This window comes from Hyaloscypha bicolor (genome assembly GCF_002865645.1).
Source record: "Hyaloscypha bicolor E unplaced genomic scaffold K444scaffold_10, whole genome shotgun sequence".
NCBI classification, from domain to species: domain Eukaryota; kingdom Fungi; phylum Ascomycota; class Leotiomycetes; order Helotiales; family Hyaloscyphaceae; genus Hyaloscypha; species Hyaloscypha bicolor.
The window spans coordinates 60,312-87,867 of record NW_020194512.1 but is presented as its reverse complement, the minus strand read 5'-3'; the positions used below and the strand labels follow the sequence as shown (position 1 = coordinate 87,867).

Genomic DNA, 27,556 nt, shown 5'->3' with positions numbered 1-27,556 from the left:
CCTCTCCTTTGCATGTCGGACAACAGCAAGTTATCCAGCCCATCATGCATTTGCTGACCGCCACGTCTGTCTCCAGCCTCCAACGCCCCCAAGACCTAAATCAACCCCACACCAACGCCAAAAAGATCCCCCCCACTCTGGCAGTTTCCAGGGGTCCAACATCCCGCGAGACTTTCCTGAGGTTGATCAAATTCATCACGTGAAGCCTGAGAAGTTTGACTTGCTTCTTTTCATCTTGCGTACAAACGTAGTGATCGCGAAAACGACGTGCTGTAGAGAAGGGCGAGGGTGCCTTTTGCAATTGGGGGCCGTGAGGGCGGTGTGCGTTTTCTCTCAAGGGCTGCAGTACGGCCCCATGCGTGCGTCACGGGCTGTTGAAACTTAGGGTTGGCCAGAAATGCTTCGTCAACGTGCCAAAAGGCTCCCTTTCCGCAGGTTCTTCCCTGATTCGGTGCGTTACGCTCTGCCCTTTACCAAGTCCCGTCATGTCGGAGAAACTGGGTGCTCGTGGGCTCATCCTTGTGGATCCTTCAGTGAGAAGTCACTTTTGAGTGAGCTGCGGGCTTGAAGAGTATGCAGGAAACTCCATGAACATCACACGAGCCAAAAGTATCTAGTACCTGCATGTAACAGGGGAGTTACTAGCTGCAAGGACATTTTAGGCCCCTCAACCTCAACGCTTCAGCGATACCAAGGCCTGGTAATCAACGTGGTACTACTACGGGAGCCGGCAGCACCTTCTGATTTACCCTCCTGCTGATCCAATTTAAATAAGAATCTATTTCAGTTTCCTCATGGAAAAGGTAGAATTACTGTGGTCACCGTATTAGAGCAAGGGGGAAATACCTTCAATCGCAACTCGAAACAGCCGACCTCGGAGAGAATATCAATTTGGAGGACTCCTTCTCACTTGCATGAAGGAGATTAAATGCTCTCGAGACCAGGTTGACTCAGCCATGCATGCATTGTTGAAATATCCTTGTATTTTTTTCAGTCCGCCTCATCACATAGAAATTCCTCCTTCACATCGCAAAAAGCTTTTCCCCCACTTCATTCACTGAATTGAATGCTCTGCTCGGTCCTTATTCTGGACTCTGGGCCTCATGACTTTTGGGAGAAAGTGGCAAAGTTGTCCCTCCCGTCAAAATATTGTTTGGGATTGTTTGGGACAGACAAGAGGTTTAACAATGGCGCGATCAAGTTCAGCGACCGGATCACCCTCTACAGCGGCTTCATTTCATGTATGAGAATTAATTTGCGGGTCTCACGAGACCTCTCTGAAGTGCAATTGCAAACTTTGACCGTGGTGGCTCTCAATCTCTCAATTTTAAATTGTTATCCCGGGAATGAACAGGAGATTTCTTCACTTCTACACTGCTTCGGAACTGGTCATTTGAACATGGAAGTGCTCTTGTGACGTTAGTCATCAGTACCTCTGTAACCTCGAGTCATACCCCAATATATGTAACGTTTTGCACGCAACTATTGCGGGTTACGTTGGATGAAATCAAGTGGAAGGGTAATACAACCCCACAGCAAAACTACCACCACCTATAATTACGGACTAGGTGAGATACAGGCGAACGGATATCTTGGCACGAGTCAAATCTTCTCACAATTTTCTATTCCTTTTACACTTTTCGTTCATCCTCCTCCGTTGACTACAGAAACACTGTGTTTCGATGCACAAGCCTTCCTTTTGTTGTTCTCAAACTACCACAGATGGACATTTCAAATCAGGTTGCTACATAACCCTCTAATCTCACATTCTATCAAGTCCGGGATGTTGAACGCTTCCAAGTGGCCACGCTTGTATGTAGTCACGTGACCTATTACACATTCCTCACTCCGTCGCAATATCAAAAGCTTCTGAGCTTCGTTGCCGATTGATTGGTAGAGGGGAATTACCATTTCAAATCTTGAATCGGAGGCGAGGCAATTCTTCCGTCATCCCAGACCTTGGCCCTTCCCCACGACCCCGCATCAGATTTGGAACGCTAAAACACTCGAACCCCCACCTTCACGCCCTGTCAAGTCGACAACATGTTGCAATGACATACCTGCAACCTTATCAAACAATCTCCCGCGCAGCAATCATGGCCGCATGTGGAGTAAAGATTGGGCATCTTGAGTCCACGATGGAAGTGTTGAACTGTGATGGTGGGGTATTGGATGTATTACAGGGAACAGCTCGTATCCGCTAGCCACGCCATCACCCTTTTCCAGCTCAACGAATAACTTGATTTCACATAGCATCTTCTCTCAACAATTTGCCCATATCCTGGGGTTGAGAATCTGTTGAGTAAGCAAACAGGGCAGACCACGGACAGCAGGCTGAATCATCTACAGTCGTTAATCATAACTTATCGGCTTCTATCTGAATCATACTACTCTTACGTCTTTCCCCGCTTCTCCTCTTAGATGATTTATGCATGTATACCAATATACGATATCCCGATAATTCACCTTCGAACTGTTAATTCAGCAATCCTCAAGCCTCGAGTTATTATAGTGTTTAAAACTAAAAATTTGGATAGTATCTGATAGAGTGCTTGGAAACTTAATCTCTCTCTCGCTAACCAAGGAGTTGTATGTCATCTTCATTTGCCCATCGCTTCACTCGGGGCATTCACAGTTGTCATCGTGGCTCTCCTTGTAGCGAGTGTACGACCCATTGCCAGTTGGCGGCTCGTATTCATATTTGGATTGAGGTAAAGATATTTGTCGTCTGTTCGTTTCCTGATGGTTTCGAGGAATAATAGTGTGTATCTGTTGCGTTGAAGGAGAAAACTGAGACAGACTGGGAAAGTCCAGACAGATATCATAGAGAATTAGAGAGCACAAGGCTATGGGACACTTTTGGTGTTCAAGGAATAGATGGCACATTCAGTCTTTCAGATTATGCAAAAGCTTGACTGTCTGCGCCTTCCTAAGTAACTCAAATTTGCAACTTCGGAGCTTCAAATCACAACCTGATTCACTCTGCACGCTTTTATCGCCATTGCCTTCTCTTGAAAACCTCCTTGACATCACATCACCGCCTTCCTTTTTGTTCACAACGCAAATATCTTCATCACCATGGATAAGCTGCCAACGTACGAGGTCGAAGGCAGAAAACCCCACAATGACCCCAGTAGCATCGCAACCACAGAAGCTATCGTCGACAGAGACGGCTTTGATTGCGAAAACTGCGAGAAATGCAAATTCGAGCGACTGCTCACAGGTATGGAACACTCACCAACCTGCCAGCGTTCCACCCATCTTGAGACGGAGACGACGCCCGTTCAGAGCCCAGCAGCACCCAAGCCTCACTTACATATCAAAGATATCTGCGCATGTGGTCAAATACTGTATGTCGTGGTGGGAAAATCCATTCCTTTCCTGCGCTTGATTTTCTCACCACTCTTCCCCACCCTTCGAAATTATTGTCTCAGGTTTCCAAAAGCAGTCTGTCCCTGTAAAGTATCTTCTGACCCCTCAAATCCTTTAGGGCTCATAACGCAGGCAAATGTCGATGTCTAAAGCCATACCATAGACACATGATGCTGGTTCCGGTCACCTTTGAAACACGAGTGACTGTGAGCAAGTGTTGGTCTTGCTCAAGCGAGGCCAGGGATGGATGATTGTGTTGGGAAAGTCGGGTGAATAGCAAAGGGAAGCACGCTGCAGTGAGAGAACGTAGATGACTGAGGGGTGGAAATGAGGACATTGACTCGTTGTGTTTATTCAGCTGGGTCTCGCTTAGATTACGCGAGTGAGATAGGAGTGGGAGCGGGAAACAAGAACTTTCGAAAAATAATTACGATGCTTTGCTATAGCGTTAAGGGATGAAGTGCGTTGGAATAACTGGAACAGAAATCCTGCATTTTTCATTTCTATCTGCTCCGGAACGTCCCATGAGTGTCTTGTTCGGAGTTCTTTGAAGTCAAGTAGATGAAAAAAGTCGTGTTACTCGGGCAGAGGATCAGTCCGAAAGACTTCCGCCTTGTGCATGTCCTTGGAACGCATTTTAGAAGCAATAGTCTTTGGTCTCGGCCCAGTCACTAATACGATCCTTGCCACCTGCATAGTCCCCCTTGGGTTTCTCTCCTTCGAACCCCTAATGTCCCGCCCGGCTTCGAGCCATCTTCACCTTGCCGCCTTGCTCTAGTGCCAACTTCAACAATACCATATTCTCCAAGCCGTGGCCCGTATCCATGTTTATATGGGTCATCGAAGCACGGAAGGGGGCGTTCTCGGACTATTCGCACCAGGGGCTTTCATTCAAATGTAGAATGCTCGATCTGCTACGCGCGTTCGGATGGTGTTCTGATGTGGGTGCGGTTGTCAATCTCTGCAAGTAACCATTTAAATGACTAAAAAATCCTTTTCAAATGTTCCCTTTGCTTTGGCATCAAGCTCATCGGAAATTTCACATGATAGGTAAGGATAAAGTTACTACTGTATCGGGGTTCTCCCTTGGGGCATGCCACAGTTCGGAGAGACGGATTTCGGACCATGCTGCATGGTACCTTCGTTCTCGATAATGATTAGCTTCTTCTTAATGTTGGTAATCGTTCTCTCCCAGCCTGTGAAAGCCTCTTTAAAGTCCAGCTCAACTGTAATACAGATGGTCCCCGCCTTGATAGATGAAGCCGCGTTCTTCCTCTTCTTGACATTCGGCACACCTACTATAAGCTGTGCAATTGGATTTATTGCAGGTGTATTTGAGATATTCAGTCTTCTCCTTGTGATCTGAAACAGACATGACCGGTTGTTTGATGAGCTCTCGTGTTGTGTGAGAACTGGAGCTGCATAGGATTGTCGGGGACATTTCGTGAAATGTGCGGATTCTTGATCTTGGGATATTTTTTGTGTTATTATAGGAAAGGAGATAAGATAATTTATATAGATGTGATGCGGAAGGAATGATAGTAATCAGTAAGTCGGTGATAACTAACGATCATTGTTTCAGACTGCTTTGGCCGAATCAATAGCGGAGTACTGGTAATTTCGTAGATTTACACATGCCAAAATATCTCATGTGTCATTCTCATTGAATCATGCATATGTAACCTGTTGAATCAAACATATTTTCAAAACTTTACTAAAGGTCATAAACTCACACATAAGACTAAATGGATTTTGTAAAACGGATTATTCAAGTGAAAAGTCTGTTCAAATCCCGGAGTATACTAAACCAACGCGGTATCCTCAGTCTCTCATATTATTTGCCGATGTTCAAAAGCTGGGATATGAAGCTCCCCTACATTCATTCAAGTAAACAGTCAGCGACTTATAAAGTATTCTATGCTGCGGGTGGTCAGAGTGGTCCTCCCCCCTGCAGCCACCGTACGACGTTGAGGGCTGTGATGGCCGCGTGGGCATTGATTGGTGAGATGTAAGTGCTCTGCTTTAAGCATTAGCGGCATTCTTTGTCAACTTGAAGCGTCTTGCATCATGAAGGGCATTGGTCGCCCAGCTTTTCGCAGACATAGAGTAAGTAGTGATCTGACATAGCGATTTTGCTGAGGTTAGGCTGGATTGTAGTTCTGGCTGCAAGCAATGTTGAGCTGAGACTTCTGATAGAAATAACTTGAGCTTTCCGAGCCCATTTTGACATTCTCCGAAGATGGAATTATTTGGCGATTGAGAGACGACAAGGGCCTTAAGTAGACCACCTAGTGGGAGGTATGGCACGAAAGCAAGGATTCCATTCGCCGTTGTTAGCTGTGAATCAAGAAAATATCCCGAGATCCATGATTCAATTTACCAGGTTATATCAGTACATTAGCTACAGGCTTGTGACTACGTGTATGAGTTCCAATATCGTTAAATCCATGAAATAATTTACTCTCAATCATGAATAATATACTTGCTTACTATCTTCTCCAAACATTAGGATAAGAAGTTCATGTAACACTTGGATCGAGGGCGTAAAGCAACAGGTTATTCTATCTGGCACCAGGAAATAGTAAAGCAAATAATATCGCCTCCTACCTGTAACACCATGCTCCTTCAGCATCCTGTCGTGCCAGAAATACTTGCTCCCGATCATCCCCTTTCTCTAAGCCCAATATCTGCTCGCCTCTCCTCAGTTGCCTCCCTCTACCACCTAAGATAAAACCAGAAGGACACCGGCTACACCTGCGCTTGCCCACGTAAAACGTCCGCACCTTATAAGTGATTACACGCTTGGAGTGTTCAGCCCGGATCTCGCAGTCGCACATCAATTTATTGTGGAGGATGTATCTGGGAACTGATGGCCAAGTGGGCATTCAAAATTTCAAATATCACATGTTCGTGGCGCCCTTCAGCTTCAAATCTCTGACGGCAACTGGGACATTGGCTGCAGTGATTTCGCAGTTGTTGAGTGATAATGGGATAATGTCTGGACGTGGGATACTTCATTTCGATGTGGTTGTTTTTTTGCAGGTGGTGTTGAGTGGTGGATTATGATCATAGGATCTTGAGACTTTTTGAGACTGGGATGATGGACTTGCAAGTGGGAAAAGCCAGAGGAAAGTGGGACGTAAACGGCTTTTAAGTAGCTACTATAAATCGAATATCGTTGCTAGAAGGACGAAGATCATGGCATGGACGAAAAACAGAATTCACCTCCACTATTCTAATTCAAACCTTGGTTCTGAATGTCGTTGTGCACAGCTATGTAGGTAGATTGTGCTCTCCCGTATGACTCTAAGCTTTCTACAACAATGTCTCTATAAGAACGAATCATTTGCAAGCTAAGATAGCTCACTGTCTCGGGAAATCTCCTAAAATAGTAGGTCTGAGTGATTACATAGACCTTTGAATGGATACTTTAAAACAGCGAGCTCTAATAATAGGCCTACTACCACCTTCTATCAAGGCTGATATCCTTGCCCTAGCCGCATCACATGCTTGGAGTGTAGTTGGTAGGATGACCGACACACTCGAAGTCTATGCATCGACAGAAACTTGGGTGAGGGTTATAGAAAATATAGACCCTTCTTTGGTAGTCGCAAGACCCAGGGTGAGAAGGCTTAGACTCAGACATGATTTTGGTGGTTGATGTTGGGTGAAGTGAATGGTTGCGTTGATAACTTGGTGATGAGCTTTGAGTTGGAGATTTTGAGCTTTCTCTTCGACGTAGTATGTCAAGGAAGATGTTTATTTAAAGAAGGGCGGGAAGAAAAGAACAACATATAGAGGTATTAAGCTAACCTAGAGGACGACAAAGAAAAGACCTATTCACGAACTGCGTTGCTGCTTCAAGACTCCATTTCCAAATATCATTCGCACTAAAAGTTTTTTGTTCATCCAACTCAACCGCCCGAGCTCTCTCAAGCACCTCACCCTTCCTGGATATTGGCACACAATTGGTCTCCAAGAATGGATCCCTCAAGCTCGCCTCTGCAAGCCTCTCAAAAATATCCCTCCTCACGCCAACCTCACTCAACCTCCTCTTCAATCCCAATTCCTTCACTATTGCATCTGTCAAATCGCCCAGGTCCGCTTCCTGCGCCACCAGATTCCTCTGTTCAGAAACGATACTCGCCTCACGCATACCCCAAAGCGTCTCCCTTATAACACTCTGCAGCTCCAAGATCTCAGATCCACTATGCAGCGCATTGAATTTACATACAGCTGGCAGGAGGATGCGAGGTGTCTTCCCCTGATTCACATGCTCGATGGGACCAAGCATATGCCAATCCCATAACTAAACCACAGTCTACACCACGATGTAAAAAGATCATCACATACATTATTTCAAGCTGACTCTCCCTGTCATGTCCCTCTCTTAATTAAGAGCAGCCCATGGATCGGATATTTGAGGCTCTTCAAAACACTGCCATCCATCTCCCCCGTACTCCTCAAGCTCAAAAGCGTTTCAACACAATGATCCACACCCCTCATCCCACTCTGCAACTAAATCTGCAGCGGCGTACTCATTGCCAACTACCCCGGGAGGATAATTAGCCAAGGACTAGCAGAGGGGGAGAAAATAGAATTTTCTCTTTGGTGATGTGATTGGTGACGTCCGAGTAGACGGAGTACTCGCCTCCGGAAACGGTGGCTGGGATGCATATTATTGAGATTTTCGAGGGGTAGGCGGGAAGGTTGATTATGGTTAGCCCGGTGTAGGGGAGTTTGTAGGGGAGTTTGTCGAGGCCTTGATTTTTGAGGTTGTTTGCGAGGGCCTAGGGTTTGTCATTTTACGTTGGAAAGAGGCAAGAGGAGTAAAAAGAGGAGACTCTGTATTAAGTCTGAGAACCTGAATCTCAAAAATCTTAATTCAACACCAGCAGCGATATTGCTCCATCTTTGCTGCACTATTTTCCGTTCCCGTAGTCCAATGGGAAGTCAGAGAATGAACGAGGAAAGAATGAGCTTCCAATTCTCAAGCTGCCAGAACTATCAGACCAGCCTGTCAGACTAATTCAGCCTTTGTATCTATGCCGTTTTGCTACAGTCAGAGAGATCTGTCAATCGGAGATCCCTTCACGTGGACTCACTTCCGCTTGGAGGAACCTTCTACCTGAAGATACGCTTTGAACCGTATCCGAACCTTACCAAACAGAACCTCACAAACACGAAAGGACATGTGCCAAGATGCATCATTTTGACGTCCAAAGCCGCATTTGGAAGCTGCACTCCTGTTCAAACAAGTATTTTAAGGCCCTTTTGACCTCCGTTAGCAACCTTCACAGCTGATAGAACTGCCGAGCGACTCGCTCTCGTACAGCTGCCCTCACGTGTAAGTTTAAGGTTAATCGAGCAATTCTTGGCAGTGGCTACGCCAAGGCTAAAAGTCTGCTTTGACTCTCCCATCTCCGGCGCTTGCTTGCTTCATCTCTGTGACTCTCAAATTAATACTTCTCAGACGCACCCAAGCCAACGCCGAGTAAAACAATAAGTCATTGATCAGGACCACACAGAGAGCGAGGGAAAGAGAGACGAATGAGGGCTTGACAAAACCTTATCAGATCATCTCCACCCACACCACTTTCCGCTCACCACACAGCGCAGAGTTGAAGCCCTGGCACGCCGATTGTTCCGACCTGCGCCCCAGGACCCACGCTACGCTTGCAACGGGGCCGTGCCAAATGTTGTAGCGATCATTGATTGGCGCGAGCTGGCCGCGTCATCTCAGGCTTGGGGCCCTGAAGGGCGGAACCATGCACGAATTAAGCTTGTTACGACCTTATGACGCGAGGATGGGTGGGGAGCATGAACAGCGTGAGCTTCTGTTGCCAGAGGAGGAAGACGGGGGCGACTCTGTTTGACGTTTGCTGTTTGAGTTTGCGAGAGGGGAGAATGTGTGGCTGGGGAAGACAGAGGTGAGAGATGAGATGAGATGAAATGAGATTGTGAGGACGAAACAACTTACAAGAGAATGCCGATCAGAACGTCAACCTCAAACATCGCCTGGGATTCTGGAAACGGGATTTGCAGCGAGCGACATCTGATCGGCCCCAAGCTGTCACTGTCTGTCACCAGGGAAAACTCCACCAGTTGGCTTGTCCAATGCAAAGGGAAGTCCCGCCGCCTGTACGCCTTCGATTCACTTAACCAGAAAACTCTAACTCCACCCAAACAACGAATGATATGCAAGCACACGGCACAAAACCCGCCATATGGAATTTACATAATTCTCACTCAGCCAGAGTCGAGAATCGAGATCACGATTCACGGCTCGTTCCAGACACCGCGAGCCTCCCTAGCGAATGGAAAGGCTGCAGTCGAAAGCCTTGTGGTGTTATCCTCGTCTATTTTACCTCAGCTCGGGCGACACTCGTTTGCGTTCCTGCAAACGGATGCGCCGCAATCAAGAGTCGAGGCCACTCAAAAGTCCGCGTTTCCGCATCGGAGTTTGCAATGGCGAGCTGATGTCTGTTGGCGGCGGGCGGTGGGAGTTTGGCTTGCTGATTTCGGCACAGTCGGGAAGAGGACGAGCTGTTTTTGAACAGCGCATTTTTGCCTGGAATTTTGGTGCTGATGGATGTGGAGAGATTAGATCAGATGTTGCGCCCTGGATGTGAATAACCGGTTATTGTGAAGACTGATGATAATAAGCTTCACGAAACATCCGTACATCTCACATCAGCCTCCTCCTTCTCAATCCTTTCTGAGGCTCCGCTCGGCGCTCGGTCATCAAAGCGCCAGCCTTCCTCGTCGAAATCCTGTGGCACAGCACAGCGAGCACAAGATAGATTTATGCAACCCCCAAGCCAAGACCCCATTTGCACAACTTTTCGGGGTCTTCCAGAGCCGAAGGCTACCCTTCCCTCTGGGCGCAAAAGAGGCTTTTGCGGCGTCGAGACACCTAGCGACGCCAAGCTTTTGGGGAAATCAAATGGAAGGCAAGCGGTTCCGCCAGCGCGATTTGAGTTGACAGTAGCGTCCACTTGGTGCTCTGTCCATTGCTGGTTCGATTGGGACAGAGCAATCGTACGCGGCACCAAGCCAAGGGATTGCTTTCTTTTTGGGCGCCATGGCGGGGGACGGGTGGTCTGGACTGCAGTGTCTTTGTCGATTGAAGAAGCCTCGGGATGACGAGACTACGGGTTGTCGGAAAATTTTCCCCTTCTCCTATGCCCTCGCATCAAGATTTCCAATGCCCTCAAATCTTGAGACCTTGAGACAGAGCCTCGGATGGCTAAATAAACTCACACTCGAGACGAATAACCAACAGCGGCACTGTACATGGCACATCTCTCCGTATTGCCTTTTCCCCCGTTGGCTGCGCTGCAAATAAAGTTATATGAGGCCTGGGATTGAGCATGAAGCAAGGTCAATTAAGCATGTTCCTCCCGCCAAGACAAGGGTGGCGCCAAGACTTGCAATCAAGGTAACTCTAACTCTATCTCGGCTTCATCCACGATTCGATTCGCTGGCTCGTCTCGATGCTTGGCACCAACAGCCCAGCCTTTTCCTCCTGCCCTTCCAAGCTCTCCCAAGCTTCCTCTCCATCTGCGTTGCAGTGGCCCATGGGTCGGTCACTCGTTGTCTCCTTTTGGAGGTGCTCGTGAGTCGGATCACCAGATCGGCTCCAACACTTCGGTTTCCGAATCATCCACCTCTCTTCTGCGTCCCTCGGAAAGGAAGAGGGAGGTTTGGCTTATCTGTCATCCTCTGTCATCTGTCCGACTCATGCGCAAATAACCATAAAAACCTTATTCCTGATTGGAAACTCTGAACGAGCGACTCCCGCCCAGCCCTTTCAGCCAAGAGAACGCCGTGGCTTGGCTTTTGAACCAGAATCATTCGATTCTGCTTTTTGCATCCCACTCTGTCGACGCCGAGTCGGGTCAGCTTTGCGGGCCCATTTGGAATTTGTTGGGTCGCCTTGGTTACCACAGCGGACGAACGAGGGAGTGAACAGACGAGAAAAGGGGAAATGGACAGACATGTGGCAGCCGTGCCGTTTGCAGAATGCAAATAATGATGAGCTGGGAAGCGAGAAACGAGAGATGATAGGGATGGATGGGAACGAAGAGGCGGGATTGTGGCTCCGTGCGAGAAACGAGCATTGCATCCGTACTCGTGATACGAATAAGACATACGAGTGGTGCGTAAGTATCAACACCAGCGCCTCCGTTTCGGCCGCGGCATGTCATCGTATTCTACTAACAACCCGCAGCATCCGACGCCCATTCTGCAAATCCAGCAATCCTCAGCTCATCATCGGTGTTTCGGTGCAAGCCATCCCCCGACCACGCGCACCCGCTCCTTGTCACCTCAAAAGACATCGAATTTTTTGGATAAGGTGGGGTGGAATCAGAATTATCAGAGTCGTCGCAGATGATTGGGCGCGAGTCGCGGAAGTAGCGGAATGATGCTGGGTGGAGGCGCTACGATCTGCACGAGCCTTAAAATCTTAAAAATCATGCTTAAAAGTTGACATCGACCTGGGTCCACTTCGGTTAGGTGCCAAGCAACGCCACGCCGTGGTGGGGTGCCGAGAGCTTGCGTGGACTCCGTACCCGCTAAGTATCTGTCTGGAGTCTGGATTGGATTTAGGAGGTTTGGATGATGAGAGAGGGAGATTGAGGTGTATTGCTCGGGATGTGGAGGAGCAATGAAAATAGTGTGAGTGAGTGAGTGTGAGTGTGATTGATGGGAGTGACGATGAGTGAGATTGAACATGTGGTACGTACAGAAGTGGGCAGTGTTTGCGAGGTCATTTCCGTCAGACCCGAGCGAACGGCCACGCCTATTCTCAACCTCGTCAACTTTAAGCACGGGAACGAAGCAATCCGAGAACTGTGCCGAGAGCTTGAGATAGGCTGATCTTGAGCACTTTATGCTATCTCGGGGGAGGCGGGAACGGGAGTGAGAAAAATAACCTTATTTGCGTGTGGCGTTAAATAAGGTGTGGTTATATATTGCGATTAGGTGGGAGGTACTTTGGAGAGATAGGAAGGATTGAGGCTGATGCACCTTCGTACCACGATGTCCGCTCCTCATGTAAAGAATTCCTTACTCACCCCCTCAGTTGGACATGAAAATAATGACAGGTAGCACAAGATTGTCGTTGAGAAGAATCTGTGAATTGGATCCTATTCTAGAACAGATCATGGCTGCACTTTACCTGATAGAACATGAATAGGCTCGGGACCGAGGGTGGAAAGACGAAGTACACGACGCCTGGAACACGATTCGCAAGCCTGCCAACCCAACTCAAACCTGTGTGGGATCAGCCAAGCCTTGCATCAACCTTCCAGACCAAACACAGTACTCTAACTGAATTAAAGTTTCTGGATCAAGCGGAGTGCCAGACAATTGATACGATGACAAGTCCCCTAGCCCAAACTACCGAATAAGCTTGATCTAGAGGGCGAACGTAGACGGGTGGAACTGTTTTCAAGTCAGAGAAAGATCAGGCGGGTGGGGATTTTGAGTGGTGGAGTGGTGGAGTGGTGGGTGGACAAGGTGTTAAGTTAAACATTAACTAGATGGATCAGCGTTTGCTTCTCCACACGGGCCCACAGGACTCGTCAACCTTCTGTCCCTGCCGTGAACCTTTGCGACAGATGCATGCCATCATGGATCAAGACTCAGGATCATCCTTCTTGGAATTGCATTCTGCAGCATGCTGTAGGATTTAAGCAGTAAGGAGATGAATCGTAGTGCTGGAATTGCTACAGGACACGCTTTTAGACTGCTGACTGGGTTGTAGCGAATTTGTGATGCTAAGTCAGAGTTTAGTGAGCCAGGTTGGGGGCGTTTGAAGCGGGTTGGATTGGAGAGCAGTCTGCGATGGTAGGCTGACTGCGCCGGGCGGCGCTGCAGGACAAAGTGTCAAGTCCTTCGTATTATGGGCGATGAGCCACAGCTGTGGTGACGCTCTCGCATGAACTGATGTCTGCTAAAGATATTTAGAGGTGGCTTTATGAGAGCTCGGAAAATAAGCTCAGCTCGTGACATGCCCCCTTGAAATTCTGAACGGGACGCCCTACGGGAGAAGCTGACGAGGACCCCCGAGTACCCCTGCCCCGTACGCAAATACTTCGACGGAGTTGAGTGCGGATTGATACAAACGCAGGAAAGGAGAAGCCAACGTGACGAATACATCCAGAAGCGCTGTTCCCAGCTGGAGAATAACTATAGAATAGAAGACGTGGCGAGAGACCAGTACGAATGCCCATCTCCACCATCCAAGATTCCACAAGACGTCCAAGAAACAGAGCCACAAAGCCAAGCGCCTCCAACAGAGGGAGAGCATTTTCCTTCTTGCACGCCGCCGAAGAAGCGCCCAGCAGCCATCACCCGCAACCCTGTGCAAAAAAGTACAAGAAGGTACTTGGATACCTGGCCCAGCGGCTGCGCTCAAGAGAACCGCCGTACCGCGACACCGCCGCAGATACATCTGGATACCCTCCTCCCAACCTACCCTCGTCTCTCGCAAAAGTCCTCTATACCCCAGAGCAGGCCTGGTGGCAAGGGACCGCCAACAACCCCAACTCAGCCAGATCGTTTGCCCGAAGCGGACGCCTTCTTCTGTAGCCTTCGACAGGCACCCTAGCCTCAAGCCTTGCTAGGGGCACCAAACTTAATCTGCCTCCCATAAAGTATTCCAAGCCAAGTCCATAATTTCGACGCCGCGAGCCCCAAACGGTTTCCTCCTGCCACAGCCTCCGCAGCTTAATAACTACTGCTGCACCGCGCACCCTTATTTTCCGTCCGACTTGGACAGATATTGTACCACTGTATCACCACCACACACACGACCTTGGAGGAACATCGACTTGACCCTCTCGACGATTGAAGTTTACTTTCCACCCGGAAGAGAAGCAGAAAACGTGGCACAAATCTTGAAATCTTGTGACGTATCGCCTCCACTGGACTCGGCTCTCTCGGTGTTGCTTTCCCATACGACATAGCCTTCAACACCATCTACGGGAATTTTCAACTCGAACACCACTCGACACTCTGCGGAGATACTAGGGATAGCCCTCACTTTCACCCGGGACACACTGCATCAGGTATGTGAATTTCTCTTTCTTGTCCAGCACTTGCACAATGGGCCCATATATCTATCTGGTGGGTTTCGTCTGGCAGCGCAGCGCAGCGCAGCGCACAGCTCGCTGTCGCTTGCTGAACCTTGCGTCATCGACCGCCGTCAATCAGACTGTGGGTGGGTGTGGGCATGGGGCGATCAGATACGCAGCTACCCACCACCTCTCCTCCAAAGCCGCAACACCCCCCACCACCGCCGTCGCAGCGCGTTTTCGTTCTGAAATCAGATCTGTCGTCCTCTGTGTCAGGCTGGTGCGGCGACATGCCCACAGAAGTGCCCACAGAATTCCTGCAGAAACGTCAACTGCACGCGCAGCCCCGGCAACTTTACTTTAAGCTTCTGTCACTCTCATGCTCCCATTGTCTCATCTTCGCTTCGACCTCCGCCAGTTGCCCACCTGGTGCAATCGGTGCCATTGTGGGACGAATCTGTGGCTAACTTTCATCTGAAGCGAAGGAGATCAACCGCCGCACGTCTCAGCACTCGTCCGCTTCGACTCGACTTCCTCCAGCAGCAGCAGCAGCAGCGCTACCACCCACCTCGCCGCCGCCGATTCTTGGCCTGCAAACCGGCTCTCGTGGCCCACCAAGCTTTCTGTGACGTCCGAGAAACGGCAGGGACCGCGTACGACCGCCGAGAAAGATCCTTGCCGGCATTGAGAAACTTGAGGGAGACATCGGCGACATTCTGCGAAGGACGCCGTGGCACAAGTTTGGAGCAGAGCAAGGGACAGCTGGTCCTCCTTTACTTGAGCAGACAGGCAGCACGCGGTGTGCAAAATTCAGAGAGGTCAATTGACATGACGACGAACAGGATGGACACCTATCACGGCCACGTGCGGACGCCTGCAGATGCGATCAAGCTCTTCGAAGCTTGCCGTCTAGGTCTGCTACCTCGAGTCCAGCGAAGATTATCCGAGAAGGAGAGACAATCAATAAAGTCAGGATCCGTCTTTGTCTGGGATGAGCGGGAAGCAGGAATGCGGAGATGGACGGATGGGAAGTCATGGAGTGCAAGCAGAGTTTCTGGCAGTTTTTTGACATACCGAGAGATGGAGGGCAAGAGAGGCGGAGGCCAATTCGTGCCGCCGCCAGCACGAAGAATTGGAGGAAAGACACCGGACAGTGGCAGAGGAAGTGATGAAGATCAAGATATGGATGGCGATGGACCGGACGGATACAGATACAAGCCTGACGGATTGATGAAGCAATCTTTCAGCATCACCACCTCGACTGGCCAACACCTCCATCTTATCAGCTACTACTCTCGACCGCACGCTGGTGCTCCTGAGTTGATGCAGCCAACCACAGATCCATCTCTTCGACATATTGTTCCCGTAAAGGGCATGTACCCAGAGTCAACTGTCCATGAGGCTCAAGGACCACCTGTTACTCGAGCACCAATGCAACAAGCTCCATATATGCAATCACCTCAACAACACATGCAACCATCACCATACCAGCAACGAGGTCCTCCACCACACCCATATGCAGTAGCTCAAAACTACAACTGGCCACCGTCTCCAATCTCGACACCACCATTCCCTCCTCATTCCGGCTCGATGTACAATTCTGCCCCTCACCCAGGATCGCAACATAATTCGCCTTACCAACAACACAGCCCCTATATCCCCAATGGAATGCCACCGACTTCTATGGGTCAACATCCCCCACAAACGGTCTTCGACCGACCACCACCCCCTCTCGCTGATTCGTCTCTTCCCCCACCACCGCCTCCACCGCAACACCGAGGAATGAGCACCGCAACAGCACAAAATATCATGCCGCACTACGCCCCCAACCCAAGTCCACGAGTGGCTCAAGCTAGACTGGTCGCCGAGCAACAAGCCCACGCCGAGCAGCAAGCTCAAATCGCCCAACGAGCCTTGCAAAGCGCAGCACCACCAATGCTCGATCCCCGCCTCACTGCCCAAAACCTGCCACCGGTCCAAGTCAACGGCACCCCACGGACCTCCACACCACCGGGTACCAAGCCTCAAGACCAAGCCAATACTCCCTCTTCAAACGGTCGAGCCTCGCCCAACGGCACGCCCAACGGCAACAGCACATCGCAAGCCCAGAGCATACCCAGCATCTCAAGCCTAGTGCATGCTACAGACTCGGTCTCGGTGATGTCGGACAATAAGAGCAATTCCAGCAGGGCGGGCAGCAGGAGTCCGAAGGAGGATAATCAGCGACCGAAGGATATCCCACACGAGAAGCTGAATATTCTTGGCGAGGATCAGAGGGCGATTAGGGTGCTTGATCGAAAGTTCATGATCTGATTTTGCCTGCTTTCGCGATAGAAGGGCGTGGACGGCGTCTAATACCAGCTTTCTGGTTTCATTCTTTTCCTTTATTTTTTTTATTAATTCCCAATTCGCTGTTTGTATGACTAGCTTTCAGCACTGCATTGCAGCGCTCGCAACAGTCGTTTTCTTGTTTAAATTTTTTTTTACGGGGGTTGACATACTTGCATGGCTGGGGAGAGGGTTGCTTGCTGCATTGCGTTGGCGTTGGCGTGATCTGAGGCGCTTCTGCTTCCTGGGTTGGGATTGGGAAGGGGATGGATGGGAAACGGGTGCAGACTTAAAGTCTTGCCAAGGGATGAGGGAACTTGATCTTATAGAGGAATGAAAAGAGGATTGATCGCATGCTTCGTCCAAGATGCTTGCAATGTGACTTTCATTCATGTCTTGCGCTCTCGTTTACGATTCTACCCTAGCGGGAAGTGACTTGGAGTCATGATTACGGAGGAGATGAAACTCTTGGACGCAACTAGACTTCGCTTGCGTTGCTGCGTATGGTTTATGAAAGGGAGGAAGGAAGGAGAGAATAAGAGGAGGATCATCATGCGACTACTTTGGATTTGGCATCTTTTATGAAGCTGCTTGAGTTCACGATCTGGGGATAGAGCTCCTAAGGTAAGTTTAGTAGCTCCCAGAGCCGTAAACTTGTGATTTCCATAATCGGGCCCAGAGCTTGGTATGATTCTAGGGAGTGGAGGGAGGAGGCTGAGCGCGTGACACGGTGAAAGGGGGTGAGAGTGAATGAAGCGCCGATTGATACCTCTACCCAACCCTCCCATTCAGCTCTCAGGGGTGGGGCCGGGGGAAGACCTGGTGGACTAGAGTACAAGAGACACATCGTATACGAAAGGTACAAGGCAGTACCTCTTCCCTTGCACCTCTACCTCCTCGAAGTCTTCACTGCCTCCCTCGCCAGAATACCCCCTTTCTCCTTTCCCTAATGCTTGTCTCGCTCTCTCCGCCCTTCTTTAGAGCAGGACTGCTTCTTGCTGCGGATCCAAAAGAGTCTGCCTTCCCATCTGTCTAGAGGCGCGGTTGCAGGAAGGGCCGCATGGCAGGTATCAGCCTTTGAAGAAAACAGGCTACTTGGCGCTTGTTTTAGACTGGAAGCTCAATTTCTCGCGCGGGAGGGATGGGCAGCCCTGACGGAAGGATTGGAGGACGTCGTCAGCGCGGTACCGACAGCACGGTTGAGACGAGGGCGTCGCTTACGAGGTGCTTCAGGGAGTGTCAGGAAACTTGTTTTAGGGCTTCTTGCGTACGAAAATGCCACACTTCCCGGCTGGCAGATCCAGGTGTGGGTGGGATCCGCGCATGCTGAAGCACGCCGGGAGGAACCTCCATTTCCATGCCTGGTGCCGCGCTTCCAGGGGGACCCCTCGCTGGGGAAGAACCGGCGGGGGTGCAGCACACTTTTTGCATCTGCCTGTCTGCCTGCCTGCGGGCCGACCGAGGAAGATGCGGAAAGATAGTTAGACGCCAGCTGCAGCGGGAGGACGAGACATCCGTCTTACCCGCTGCGCTTCTCACCTCCTGCATTGCATGGACCCCAACTCTATCTGTGTGCTCGGGAAGGATTTGAACTGGTGTAGCCCCGAAGTTTGTCATTCCTCACCAAGCGGGGTGGAGCAGGGGGGTCCCCAAAGCGATAGTGGGGTAAAATAGGGGAGATATAGCGCCGGGTATTCCCAACTCATCCTAGAGCGATAGGATTGGGGCTGACTTGCTTGCTGACTGCATGTTTCTGCGTCTATTTTGTCTATCTTCTACGCATTTGTTTGGCATCATGCCATTCGATTGACTGCGTGATCTGGAGATTGCCGAAGCTTGTTGCACGCTGGGGTGGTACATAGGTGGAAGAGGAGGTGGGGAAAGGGCCATGATGGGTTGCAGGTACGAGGGACGAGGCTTTGCAAGTTGTTGGAAAAAGGCTTCGGCGTCAATTGGCCAACAGAGCGAGGGAAAGATGAATGAATCATTTGGATCAATTCCCGTAAATTAAACATGTTGGAAATAAGTGGTCTCATTTCGCTGCCTAGATTCCCACACCATCAATCTATTCATCGAAGACCATCATCAGAACCAAAAGACGCCGTCGACACAGGACAAAAGCGTAACAAGCGATCGAAATAGGCGCAAAGGGCACCCCCCCCAAGCGAGGGACCAGGAACAGTCTGATGTGCGTCTGCGAGGCGCGGCGTTTAAATTTAAACACGCCATCGCATGACATCCCATCCTGACATATCCGCCCCCCTCCCTCCAGTACTCGCATATGCAAGCAAGGCAGCATGCACAGCGGACCGCCCAACCTTACTTCAATTCTATGTCACATACATGGAGGTGTGTGTAATGAAAAGCGCGGCCGTTGGAGAGGTAGCCTCTGCAGAAAGGAATCTGCAATGCCGTGCGTTTCCTGCAGTCGGCAGTTCCGTCTTGGGGTTGAGAATAGGGTTGCGCTACCTGAGACGCAGAGGCCAGGGACAAGGCGCATGTTGGCGGCAGAGCGGCAGCTGATAATATAACTTTTCGAGTTCCATTGACCATTGGGGTCGATGTAAGGGGGAGCGGAAAAGAATTCGGCTCACGGATTTGGTTGGCATGGAGCAGAGCATACCCGCGGTCATCCCGTCCGCTGCAGAAAACCAGGCACATGCTTTACTTATTGGCGGCAGTTCATGAGGTTGCGTTTGGGGTCTATTGGGGCTGGTGGTGTTTCATAATTTTGAAGATGGAGCGCAGTTGGTTGGTTGGTTGTGAGGAGAGAGTGGCGAGAGCAATATAGATAGATGAGTATGCCTGCCTGATAGCAGGTCTGGACCGAAGCCACAGCAGGTGTGTCACAGGTGTGACAACCCCGAAGAAAGGCCCGACCGGGAACCGTCTTCGTGATCCCCGGTGTTGGAGAGGTCCCAGCGCAATGGCCGGTGGCAGTGTCACGAGAAGGACGTTCGGAGTCGGCGAAGTGGAGAGCATGTGAGCGATGTTCAAGACCCGGATGGGATAGTCTTACAAGAAGCGTATTGTACATACTAAGAGGGAGCCTAACACTCACAACGGCCAACCCATCGAGGAAAGGTGACCACCTCTCTGATATTTGGCACACCGGCAAGATATCCCAATAGTCTGTCGAAGCCCAGACCAAATCCACCATGAGGCACACTACCCCATCGTCGCAGATCAACGTACCATCTCAATTCGCCAAGATCTTCGTCCGAGGGGTCAGGGCCTGGAATCATGCCCTTTGCTTGCATGGACTTGATGAGGGGCCTCAGCTGATGCTCACGCGTCGAACCGCCTGCAATTTCGCATGCCTCTGGAACAAGAAGATCGAAACAATCCACCGTTTCTCGGCCATCCGCGGTGTTGGCTGTTGGTAACATGTAGAATGGTTTGATGGCTCGAGGATAGTGGGTGACGAAGACGGGAACACTAATGTCTGCCTTGCCCCCAACCTGCGCGGCAATCCATCGTTCATGTTCCGCCTGTAGGCCGTGGCCCCATGTTGGAGAATATTCGAATTGGTGTGTAGAAGTTTGCAGTAGCTTGATAGCCTCGGTGTACGTTATCCGATGGAAACCTTGGAGCATGCCGCCCACTCGTCTTCTAATTTCCTCTTCTCCTATTGTGCTTTGCAGCAGTTCCTTCCCAACTCTTGACACAGCCGAATCCAAATTCCGGGCTATAGACTGGGCAGCTTTCTCAGCCAACCCCATCACATCTTCCATGTCTTGCGTGAAACTGATCTCAGCCTCCAGCATGTAGAACTCGCTCAGATGGCGCGCAGTATCACTCTTTTCTGCCCGGAAGGTTGGCGATAATGTCCATACTTTGCCAACAGATTGTGCCAAAGCCTCAAGGTGCAATTGGCTTGAGACTGTCAGATATTTTGCGGCCTTAAAAAACGACCCGTCGTCTCCCTCGCTGCCCAACTCTTTCTCCGAAGCTCCGATCCGGAAGACTTCTCCGGCGCCCTCGCAGTCAGAGGATGTGATTATAGGTGTGTGTATCTGAGTGAAGCCATTCTCGGAGAACATTGAAGTGACTGCTGCTATAGCATCTGACCGGAAACGTAGTAATGTGGAGTTGAAGGGAAGTCGAGCTCGCATGTGGGGCATCGTTCGTAGGTATTCAGGCGTATGGTATTTCTTTTGCAGAGGATACGTCTGTCCGTCACACTTAGTACTGTCATCTGAAATATCCATTGTCCAAGCCTTACATACAGCAGGGTCTGAGTATCCGATAATATCTACCTCCTTGACATGCAGCTCGTGGCTTTGCACCTTGGGGTTCGGCGATTGTCTCCAGGAGCCCGTGAGTCGGACAGCTGTGCCATTGGAGAGTCTGCCCAGCAGTCTGGTTAGAGTTGGACGGAATGTGGAGGTGTGCATGGAGCTCTGACCTCTCGGACTGTTGGGGAGTAAGGAGGGCTTGCAGCGGCTCGAGGCTGGACCCGTCCCCTACAGAGGCAAAAGACCTCTGCTTCTGGTTCCTGATTGACCGTATAAAGCCATTGACGACGACCCTCTCGCTGTCCTTTGGCCCTTGGTCGAGGAGGTGTGCGATGGACGACTCGTGAGACAGCGGCTTGGTATGCAAGCCTCTCGATTGTCTGAATACCTGCTTGACACAGCGCGCCACTACTGATCGGACCATCTCCCCCACTCGAAACAAGATTTTGCCGTCCGGGGAACCGCCCTGGGGGTCAATTGTCGGTGTGGTGAGAGGGAGTTGGAGGAATTGGGGGAGAGAAGGGGTAAACAGAAAGTTTCAGAGACGCGAAAAAAAGACGTGAGTGAGGTGCGCTTCGGATCGAGCCGCAACCAGACTCTCAACTCAGACTGTAGTCGCAGGCGCAGGCGCAGACGCAGACGCAGACGCCTCCTCCGCACTCGAACTCTCAAACTTTGTCTCCAGTGCAGCAGTGTAGCAGTGCTAATCTTCGCTTTCTCCTTTTTCTCCCTTTTGTTATGCTGCAGGCCAGGGCGGAAATGCGGTATCTGCTCGCACTCTCACTGCCGCGTTCTGATCATTCCCAATGCAGTGCTGTTTCCTCCCCCCAGACCGCCTTGAACCGCAGTGTCACATGCGCTGTTATGGTTAGTTATTTCCCGGGAGCTCGTTCTCATTCTTGTGAATTGCTTTTGCTCTGCCTACCCCTCTCCGCGGGCGAGTGCCGAGGAATGTGCCCTTCGCGATAGACTATTGGAGCCTCACTCCTGGGTGGATGCTGATACTTCGCTCAGTTCGCTGCCCAGCTCTCAGATGTTTCAAGGCCCAACCAGCATGCTCAACCTGTGACCCTCGGACTCCCAGTGCTCAGGACCCTCGTTGCACTGCTTGCTTCTTTCAGTCAGATCTCTCTCGCCAATCTCAGTACTCCTGCGACACAGGGTACAAGAGATCTTGGAACCCGGCCCTATGCATTAGTTTCTTTGCTTTTTTACAGTGGCCCGTCACCAAACCAATTTATTCGCCGCCTCAAAAACTGGGCTTGGGTCGCATTGGAACCAAATGGGTCTGGGCAGGCAATCTGTGTGCTGTGGGCGGTTTATACTCCGGCGGACCTAGCCCCAAAGTGTTCTGGGGAGCCACCCAGTTGGTAGTGTAGGGCCTGTTCGAGGTCTCAGGTCGTGGACTTAGTCTGAACTTGTGCTCCTAAATTGTCGACTCGCATCCAATCTGGAATGTCTCCTTGACGGAAGTGGCGTTTCTTTTTCCCAATCCACATCATCAGGGAAACTATAAGTGTTGACCCATGTCCATCTTTTGCACCACAATGGGTCCTTGAGAAAGGAAATTTTCTCTCCTTCTATGTGTCCGACGAAGATCAGCTCAAATCTACCACTCCGCAGTACTTTCAACTTTAACAGTATTCCAAGATGCCTCCTTCGAAGCCGAAGCCCTCCGAGATAGCTGCGGAGGCCAAAAAGAATTACATTCCATATATCCGTGACAACTTCAGTGACAGATGGCCGCCTACTTCGTATACATGCTTCTCGGACTCGTTGCCGGCGAAGCCTCCACCCCGTTACGAATCTGGGGAACGAATGAATGAAATGATGTATCATGCTAGATTTGGTATGACCGATCACTTCATAGACTGAAGCAAATATTGACATTTCTCTAGCCTTCTATGAACGAGATCCTGTTGATCTTGCTATTGAGTGGGCTGCTGGCGACTCCCCAATCCCCGTCATTATGCCAGCACATGACAAAAGACCCGGAGGTGATTGGGAGGCCGGTATGACTTCCTGAATTTCATTTCCAGACCCGAGCTAATCAAGGCTAGGTGTCATGTCACCAGAAGAGTGTCTCTGCCGGAGAAGCAATCTTTTTGCAACGCTCACAACTCCCGCAGCTGGAAATTCGTTGTCTTCCAATTATCCAATCCAAGCAAGAGCGGGGATTATCTCCCAGAACGTTGGTAAGTTGAGTTTTGTGTTCAAAGTTACGCAGTGTTAACATTTATCAGTTGTTTTCCGGAATGGACCAGAGAAATATGAGCCCTGGGAGGAATATAAGAGTAAGTCCTGTCGTTAAGCATCGATCATTCGAAGCTAACGTTCTAGGCCTGCCTGTCATTTCAGTTTGCCCCGTCAAACGGCCAAAATTGAGGGACCACGACACGAAATACGCCTTCAAAGATGAAAAGGAGCTTATGAGAGACAAAATTCGAACATCCTTGCGAATTGCGGTCTACTATGGATATGCAAACCTCTGTATCGGGACTTTCGGTTTGGGATCCGGTTTCGGAAATCCTCCAGAGGAGGTAGCGAGAATGTGGAGGGACCTTTTCCTCAAAGATCCCGAATTTGTGGGCCATTTCAACGACGTTGTCTTTGCCTTTGAGCCTCCTGAAGGTCCCATGGGAGCAAGCGCGAGTTCATCTTCATCTTCCAGAGGTTCATCGTCAAAACATTCATCCAAGCACTCATCCTCGTCCAAGCATTCGTCCTCCTCCTCATCATCGTCAAGGAGCAGTGTCACTTCGGATCTAGAGACTTTTAAGCATGTCTTCAGCCCTGCGGTTATTCACGATGACTACAAAGGATCGAAACATTCCAAATGGTGATGAGCGATGTATGTTCAGAAGGATGTGGCTCCGAGACAGGAGGATTGTCGATCAGCGGCCAACACAGAGGTTATGGCAGGAGTCAAGCATTAGATGGCGTTTTGAATTGCGGTACAGGGCGCACGGGAATTTGGCAGCAGAAAACCACGGCGTTGGAGGATTGGTCACTTTACGAGGAAGATGGACGAGGCAGCGCTTCATGATTTCTTATCAACGATATCTCATTCTTAATGATAGACGCCCAATGATTACCCAAGCCTCAAACCATGCCGTCCCAGTCCGCTCCCCAACATGGAGATAGGAGAATCTCTCTTTTCTTTTTCGGCAGTGAAGATGATCATGCAGCGGGCCCACATGTTCACGGGGTCTCTCCGAGGGGTCCGATCTCCCAAAAGCAACTCTTCAGTTCCCTCCGTCAGACCACGTCGTTGTCACACGATACCGGGCCCACAAAAGGCTTGAAATAGACCGCAGACTTGAAGGTCGAGGTCCCAAGACTCTCCCACACCACTCTTCACAAGTTTCCCCATCCGTGCCACCCTAAGCTCCCTTCCTACCCGGGAACCCAATCCCCAGGTCTTGCTTGTGTAGCGAACGCGCCTCAGGGTCTCACAGGATCGCAATGCATGGTATGACAGATTCTACGGATCTGTATCCTTCCCTCTTTCCTGTCCGTTGGGAAGCCGCTTCGATCGCACAAGCATCTTATTCCCGGCCTGTGTCACTGAGATCGGTGCTATTACAAAGCGATTATTGGGTTTGGGGTTTGGGGAGAGGCACTTGTATTTGCTTTTCAGCGCGATGAGGCGGGGTCCCCGGCACAGTTTCTACTGCCGCGGGCTTCCATGCGGCCTGCCGACATGCAGTGCCGTGTCGATCCTGCTGGTTGACGTGCGTTTTGACGGGGAGCGCAGGATCGTTGGGTCGGCTTGGTGGGTGCGTACATTGTGCTATGGAAGCTCACTTTTGAGCTATTAACTGGATTCTCGAACCTGTTTTGTGGGACCAGCCAGGGAAGAAGCCTTTTTCTGGAGAAAGCCGCGCCAGACTGGAGATTTGCGCTGGGACTTCCCGAGGCTTGCTTTCTTCGCAAGCAAACTCCCCCGCTTGGGCCTGTGCCGCGGAGAGTTTGTCATTGACGGCTAGGGATCAAAACTCCGGGCAATTTGTTACTGGAAAAGAAAAGCCGCCGGAGCCGAGCTGCGCAGTGCTCTTCCCAAGACTGTTTTCTTCTGAATGATTCGCTGTTGTGACTTGTTTCAGTAAGTACTTCAACAGGTGAGCTTTGCGCCACTTCGAAACTCTCTATCAGGAGCCAATCACTTCCAAACCCCCACCACGGGAAATTTCCTTGTTCTTACCATTGGTTTTAAGCTCATAATACTCCTCCCTCCCCCTGTTCCCGGGTTTCCTTTGACTCCACAATGTCTAGCACTGACCCCGCAACTGGTGGGGGGTTTCGTTCCCACGTGGAAACCTCCGAGCCAGAGATCGAGCTTTGACTTTTGCCAAGCAATGTGTTGAACACCTTCCAAAAAAAGGAAAGTACGGAAAGGAAATTACACTAGAGTAATAATAAATTTGTTGCCTCTCCGAGTCTAATGCTAGATCAATTTCCTGGCCTTTTGGGTGCTGCTGTTTCGATTTCCTATTTCTGCAGCCTCAGTTCGTAGCATGTTTTGATTTCCCTACATCCAGATTTAGTGGAATGTTTTAATTCTACAAGAAAAGGTATGCTTGTCTAAGAATGCTTCAAGGGTCTTTGGCATTGATCCATCTTGAGACAAGCTCACTCAACCCAGCCGCTGTTCCAGTCCACAGCGGGGTAATAATTCTCTTCTTGCCTCGGCCGCTTTTCCACTTGAAGCCATTGAACACCAGCCTCTCCTGATCAGTCGTTGTATTAGCTCCACCAGTATGAAAGTAAACCGTAACAGCGACGAATGTATCCCCTTTCTCGCCAACCCCTGAGCCTACCTCGTTTAACTCATAAAGAGCAGTAGCTGAATCAGAAGGAGAACTTCTCCACGACGTGCAGGAATCCTGCGGGTTGGACTTAAGGGAGAATCGGTTCGGGATATTGCTGGCGTCACCTAATCAATGTATCAAATTAAGACCCACTGTGCTGGAACATCATACTCCAGTCACCTCATGAGGCTCGTCCAGGAGCAAGAAGACCAAATAGACCACTATCAACCACACTCCCAACTCGGATTGAAAGCATCGATTCACTCTAGTCTGCGGCCACAAGCTTCTCACATACACTGAAAGCAGCTAATGACCGCCCTCTCCAGCAATCATCTCATAAACACCGAACCTGTTCCCCTCAACATCCTTGAAATACATCCACATGCCGTGATCGCCAGCCTTCTCCTTCCCACTGCAACTCAACCCACCCAAACCCTCAACTCGCTTCTTGATCTTTTTCTGTTAGCCTCTTTCACCACCCCTAGAACCTCACGGAGAAAGGAAAGGGAAATAAAACATACCTCATCAATGCTCTCAACGAAATGGTAAACAGTAACACCCATTCCATTCTGAAGCTTGTTGTTCTTGCATGAAGCGGAGACTTGAACTATGCCACCTGAAAGTCCTATTTTCATGATCAGCCTAGAATCCAACCGCTTGCTTCACCTTTGTCATATTTCTCTCTTGGGAAAGAAGATAGAAAGCAAAGAACAAACCAGACGGCGAAGCGAAACTCCACATCGCCAACTTGGCTTCGGTTGGCTCCTTGAACTCCCAAGAGGGGAAGAGCGTGGAGTAGAATTCCTGTGGCGGGTTTACGTCAAAATGCGTTGAGCGGAAACGGGGAAGCAGAATACTTTGCAGGCTTCGACGTCAACCGCTGGGATGTCGATCCAGCAGGGTGAACCGGTTGGAGGACTCTTTTGAGTCATGGCAATAGGATTTGTAATTTTGTTGTTAGGGTGGTGGATGGTGTAGTGTCGTTGGTGGTTGGTTGGTGGGATGGGAACTGGAGGTGAGATTGAAAAGAATATTGAGGATTTTCAAGAGAAGGGGAAATTTAGCAGTCTCGCTCAACTTTGTGGTCACTGCTCGTAGTGAATCTACTTGGCTGAGGGTGAGAAAGTTGCTGTTGAGCATGATGGAGGGAAGCTCTTTCCTGTGTATATAAGTTCAGCTGCAAGTTGAATTACCCTGCCGCTTTCACCGAGTTCCCTCACTTCTAGCACTCGCAGGAAAAAGGGATGTCTGACACTATCATCCAATCTCGTAACACCTGGGGAAATGCCAACCTTGAATTGGCCACTCTTGTTCGCGAACGAGCTTCCTGCAGGTGTCTTCCCCGCACAGTGCATCACGCGGTAGCGTGCTTGGTCATGCACATGTGAGTCAACGCGAACATGGCGCCTGATCGTGTGACTTCGCTCTCTTGGGAATAGAATACGATAAATACGAAGAGAGTAAGACATCAAAACTCGGGCAAATGTGATGAATCGTGCTTAGGGAGCTCAGGGGCCGGCGAATACCGAATTGAGATTTGATGTGGACCTCCCATTTTATCACGCCTCTGATGCTCCTTACCTTGATTTTCATTCTAGTTCTTTAACTTTGATGAACGTGCGTGAGCGAGCATATCACCAAAATTCAACGTGTCTAGTTGTCTTCTTGACGCCAATTCCTGCGATGCTTTAAGCTTCGTAGAAAAGACCCCGAAACTTCATCT

At 50.0% G+C, this 27,556-nt stretch overlaps 7 protein-coding genes across 7 annotated transcripts; 4 read left to right on the top strand and 3 right to left on the bottom strand.

Annotated features, from left to right (window-relative positions):
* Positions 1-7,180: 7,180 nt before the first annotated feature.
* Positions 7,181-7,734, bottom strand: K444DRAFT_578135 (uncharacterized protein; the record flags this gene model as incomplete). Its single annotated transcript, XM_024877596.1, has 1 exon — positions 7,181-7,734. The coding sequence occupies exon 1, from the start codon at positions 7,664-7,666 to the stop codon at positions 7,181-7,183; it is 486 nt and encodes a 161-aa protein (XP_024743751.1). The 5' UTR covers positions 7,667-7,734.
* A 1,397-nt stretch (positions 7,735-9,131) lies between these two features.
* On the top strand, positions 9,132-10,054 carry K444DRAFT_490 (uncharacterized protein). The gene has a single exon (XM_024873191.1). The coding sequence runs from the start codon at positions 9,359-9,361 to the stop codon at positions 9,926-9,928; it is 570 nt and encodes a 189-aa protein (XP_024743750.1). The 5' UTR covers positions 9,132-9,358; the 3' UTR covers positions 9,929-10,054.
* A 5,245-nt stretch (positions 10,055-15,299) lies between these two features.
* On the top strand, positions 15,300-16,769 carry K444DRAFT_515996 (uncharacterized protein; the record flags this gene model as incomplete). The annotated part of the gene is made up of 2 exons (XM_024873640.1): positions 15,300-16,290; positions 16,351-16,769. 2 exons carry the CDS (start codon positions 15,300-15,302, stop codon positions 16,767-16,769), a joined length of 1,410 nt encoding a protein of 469 aa, XP_024743749.1.
* Positions 16,770-19,834: 3,065 nt separating this feature from the next.
* K444DRAFT_516175 (asparaginyl-tRNA synthetase) lies at positions 19,835-21,446 on the bottom strand (the record flags this gene model as incomplete). Its single annotated transcript, XM_024873661.1, has 3 exons — positions 19,835-20,956; positions 21,014-21,134; positions 21,193-21,446. 3 exons carry the CDS (start codon positions 21,444-21,446, stop codon positions 19,835-19,837), a joined length of 1,497 nt encoding a protein of 498 aa, XP_024743748.1.
* Positions 21,447-21,471: 25 nt separating this feature from the next.
* On the top strand, positions 21,472-22,534 carry K444DRAFT_592 (uncharacterized protein). Its single transcript, XM_024878217.1, has 2 exons — positions 21,472-21,889; positions 22,037-22,534. The coding sequence occupies exons 1-2, from the start codon at positions 21,761-21,763 to the stop codon at positions 22,394-22,396; spliced, it is 489 nt and encodes a 162-aa protein (XP_024743747.1). The 5' UTR covers positions 21,472-21,760; the 3' UTR covers positions 22,397-22,534.
* On the top strand, positions 22,535-23,998 carry K444DRAFT_593 (uncharacterized protein). Its single transcript, XM_024878277.1, has 5 exons — positions 22,535-22,871; positions 22,921-23,034; positions 23,083-23,217; positions 23,266-23,316; positions 23,363-23,998. The coding sequence occupies exons 1-5, from the start codon at positions 22,673-22,675 to the stop codon at positions 23,863-23,865; spliced, it is 1,002 nt and encodes a 333-aa protein (XP_024743746.1). The 5' UTR covers positions 22,535-22,672; the 3' UTR covers positions 23,866-23,998.
* A 1,917-nt stretch (positions 23,999-25,915) lies between these two features.
* Positions 25,916-26,993, bottom strand: K444DRAFT_605837 (uncharacterized protein). The gene is made up of 4 exons (XM_024878880.1): positions 26,691-26,993; positions 26,550-26,637; positions 26,355-26,458; positions 25,916-26,286 (listed from the first exon to the last, which is right to left on the bottom strand). The coding sequence occupies exons 1-4, from the start codon at positions 26,763-26,765 to the stop codon at positions 26,140-26,142; spliced, it is 414 nt and encodes a 137-aa protein (XP_024743745.1). The 5' UTR covers positions 26,766-26,993; the 3' UTR covers positions 25,916-26,139.
* Positions 26,994-27,556: the final 563 nt, after the last annotated feature.

Excerpts from the sequence above, each read along its gene's own strand:
- K444DRAFT_490 (XM_024873191.1), top strand. The coding sequence starts at position 9,359 with ATGCCGATCAGAACGTCAACCTCAAACATCGCCTGGGATTCTGGAAAC.
- K444DRAFT_592 (XM_024878217.1), top strand. The coding sequence starts at position 21,761 with ATGCTGCAGGCCAGGGCGGAAATGCGGTATCTGCTCGCACTCTCACTG. Across the intron at positions 21,890-22,036 it reads GTGTCACATGCGCTGTTATG|TTCGCTGCCCAGCTCTCAGA; the intron begins GTTAGTTATTTC and ends TACTTCGCTCAG.
- K444DRAFT_593 (XM_024878277.1), top strand. The coding sequence starts at position 22,673 with ATGCCTCCTTCGAAGCCGAAGCCCTCCGAGATAGCTGCGGAGGCCAAA. Across the intron at positions 22,872-22,920 it reads GATGTATCATGCTAGATTTG|CCTTCTATGAACGAGATCCT; the intron begins GTATGACCGATC and ends ACATTTCTCTAG. Across the intron at positions 23,317-23,362 it reads GCCCTGGGAGGAATATAAGA|GCCTGCCTGTCATTTCAGTT; the intron begins GTAAGTCCTGTC and ends CTAACGTTCTAG.
- K444DRAFT_605837 (XM_024878880.1), bottom strand. The coding sequence starts at position 26,765 with ATGACTCAAAAGAGTCCTCCAACCGGTTCACCCTGCTGGATCGACATC. Across the intron at positions 26,459-26,549 it reads GAGTTTCGCTTCGCCGTCTG|GACTTTCAGGTGGCATAGTT; the intron begins GTTTGTTCTTTG and ends TCATGAAAATAG. Across the intron at positions 26,287-26,354 it reads TCGTTGAGAGCATTGATGAG|ATCAAGAAGCGAGTTGAGGG; the intron begins GTATGTTTTATT and ends TAACAGAAAAAG.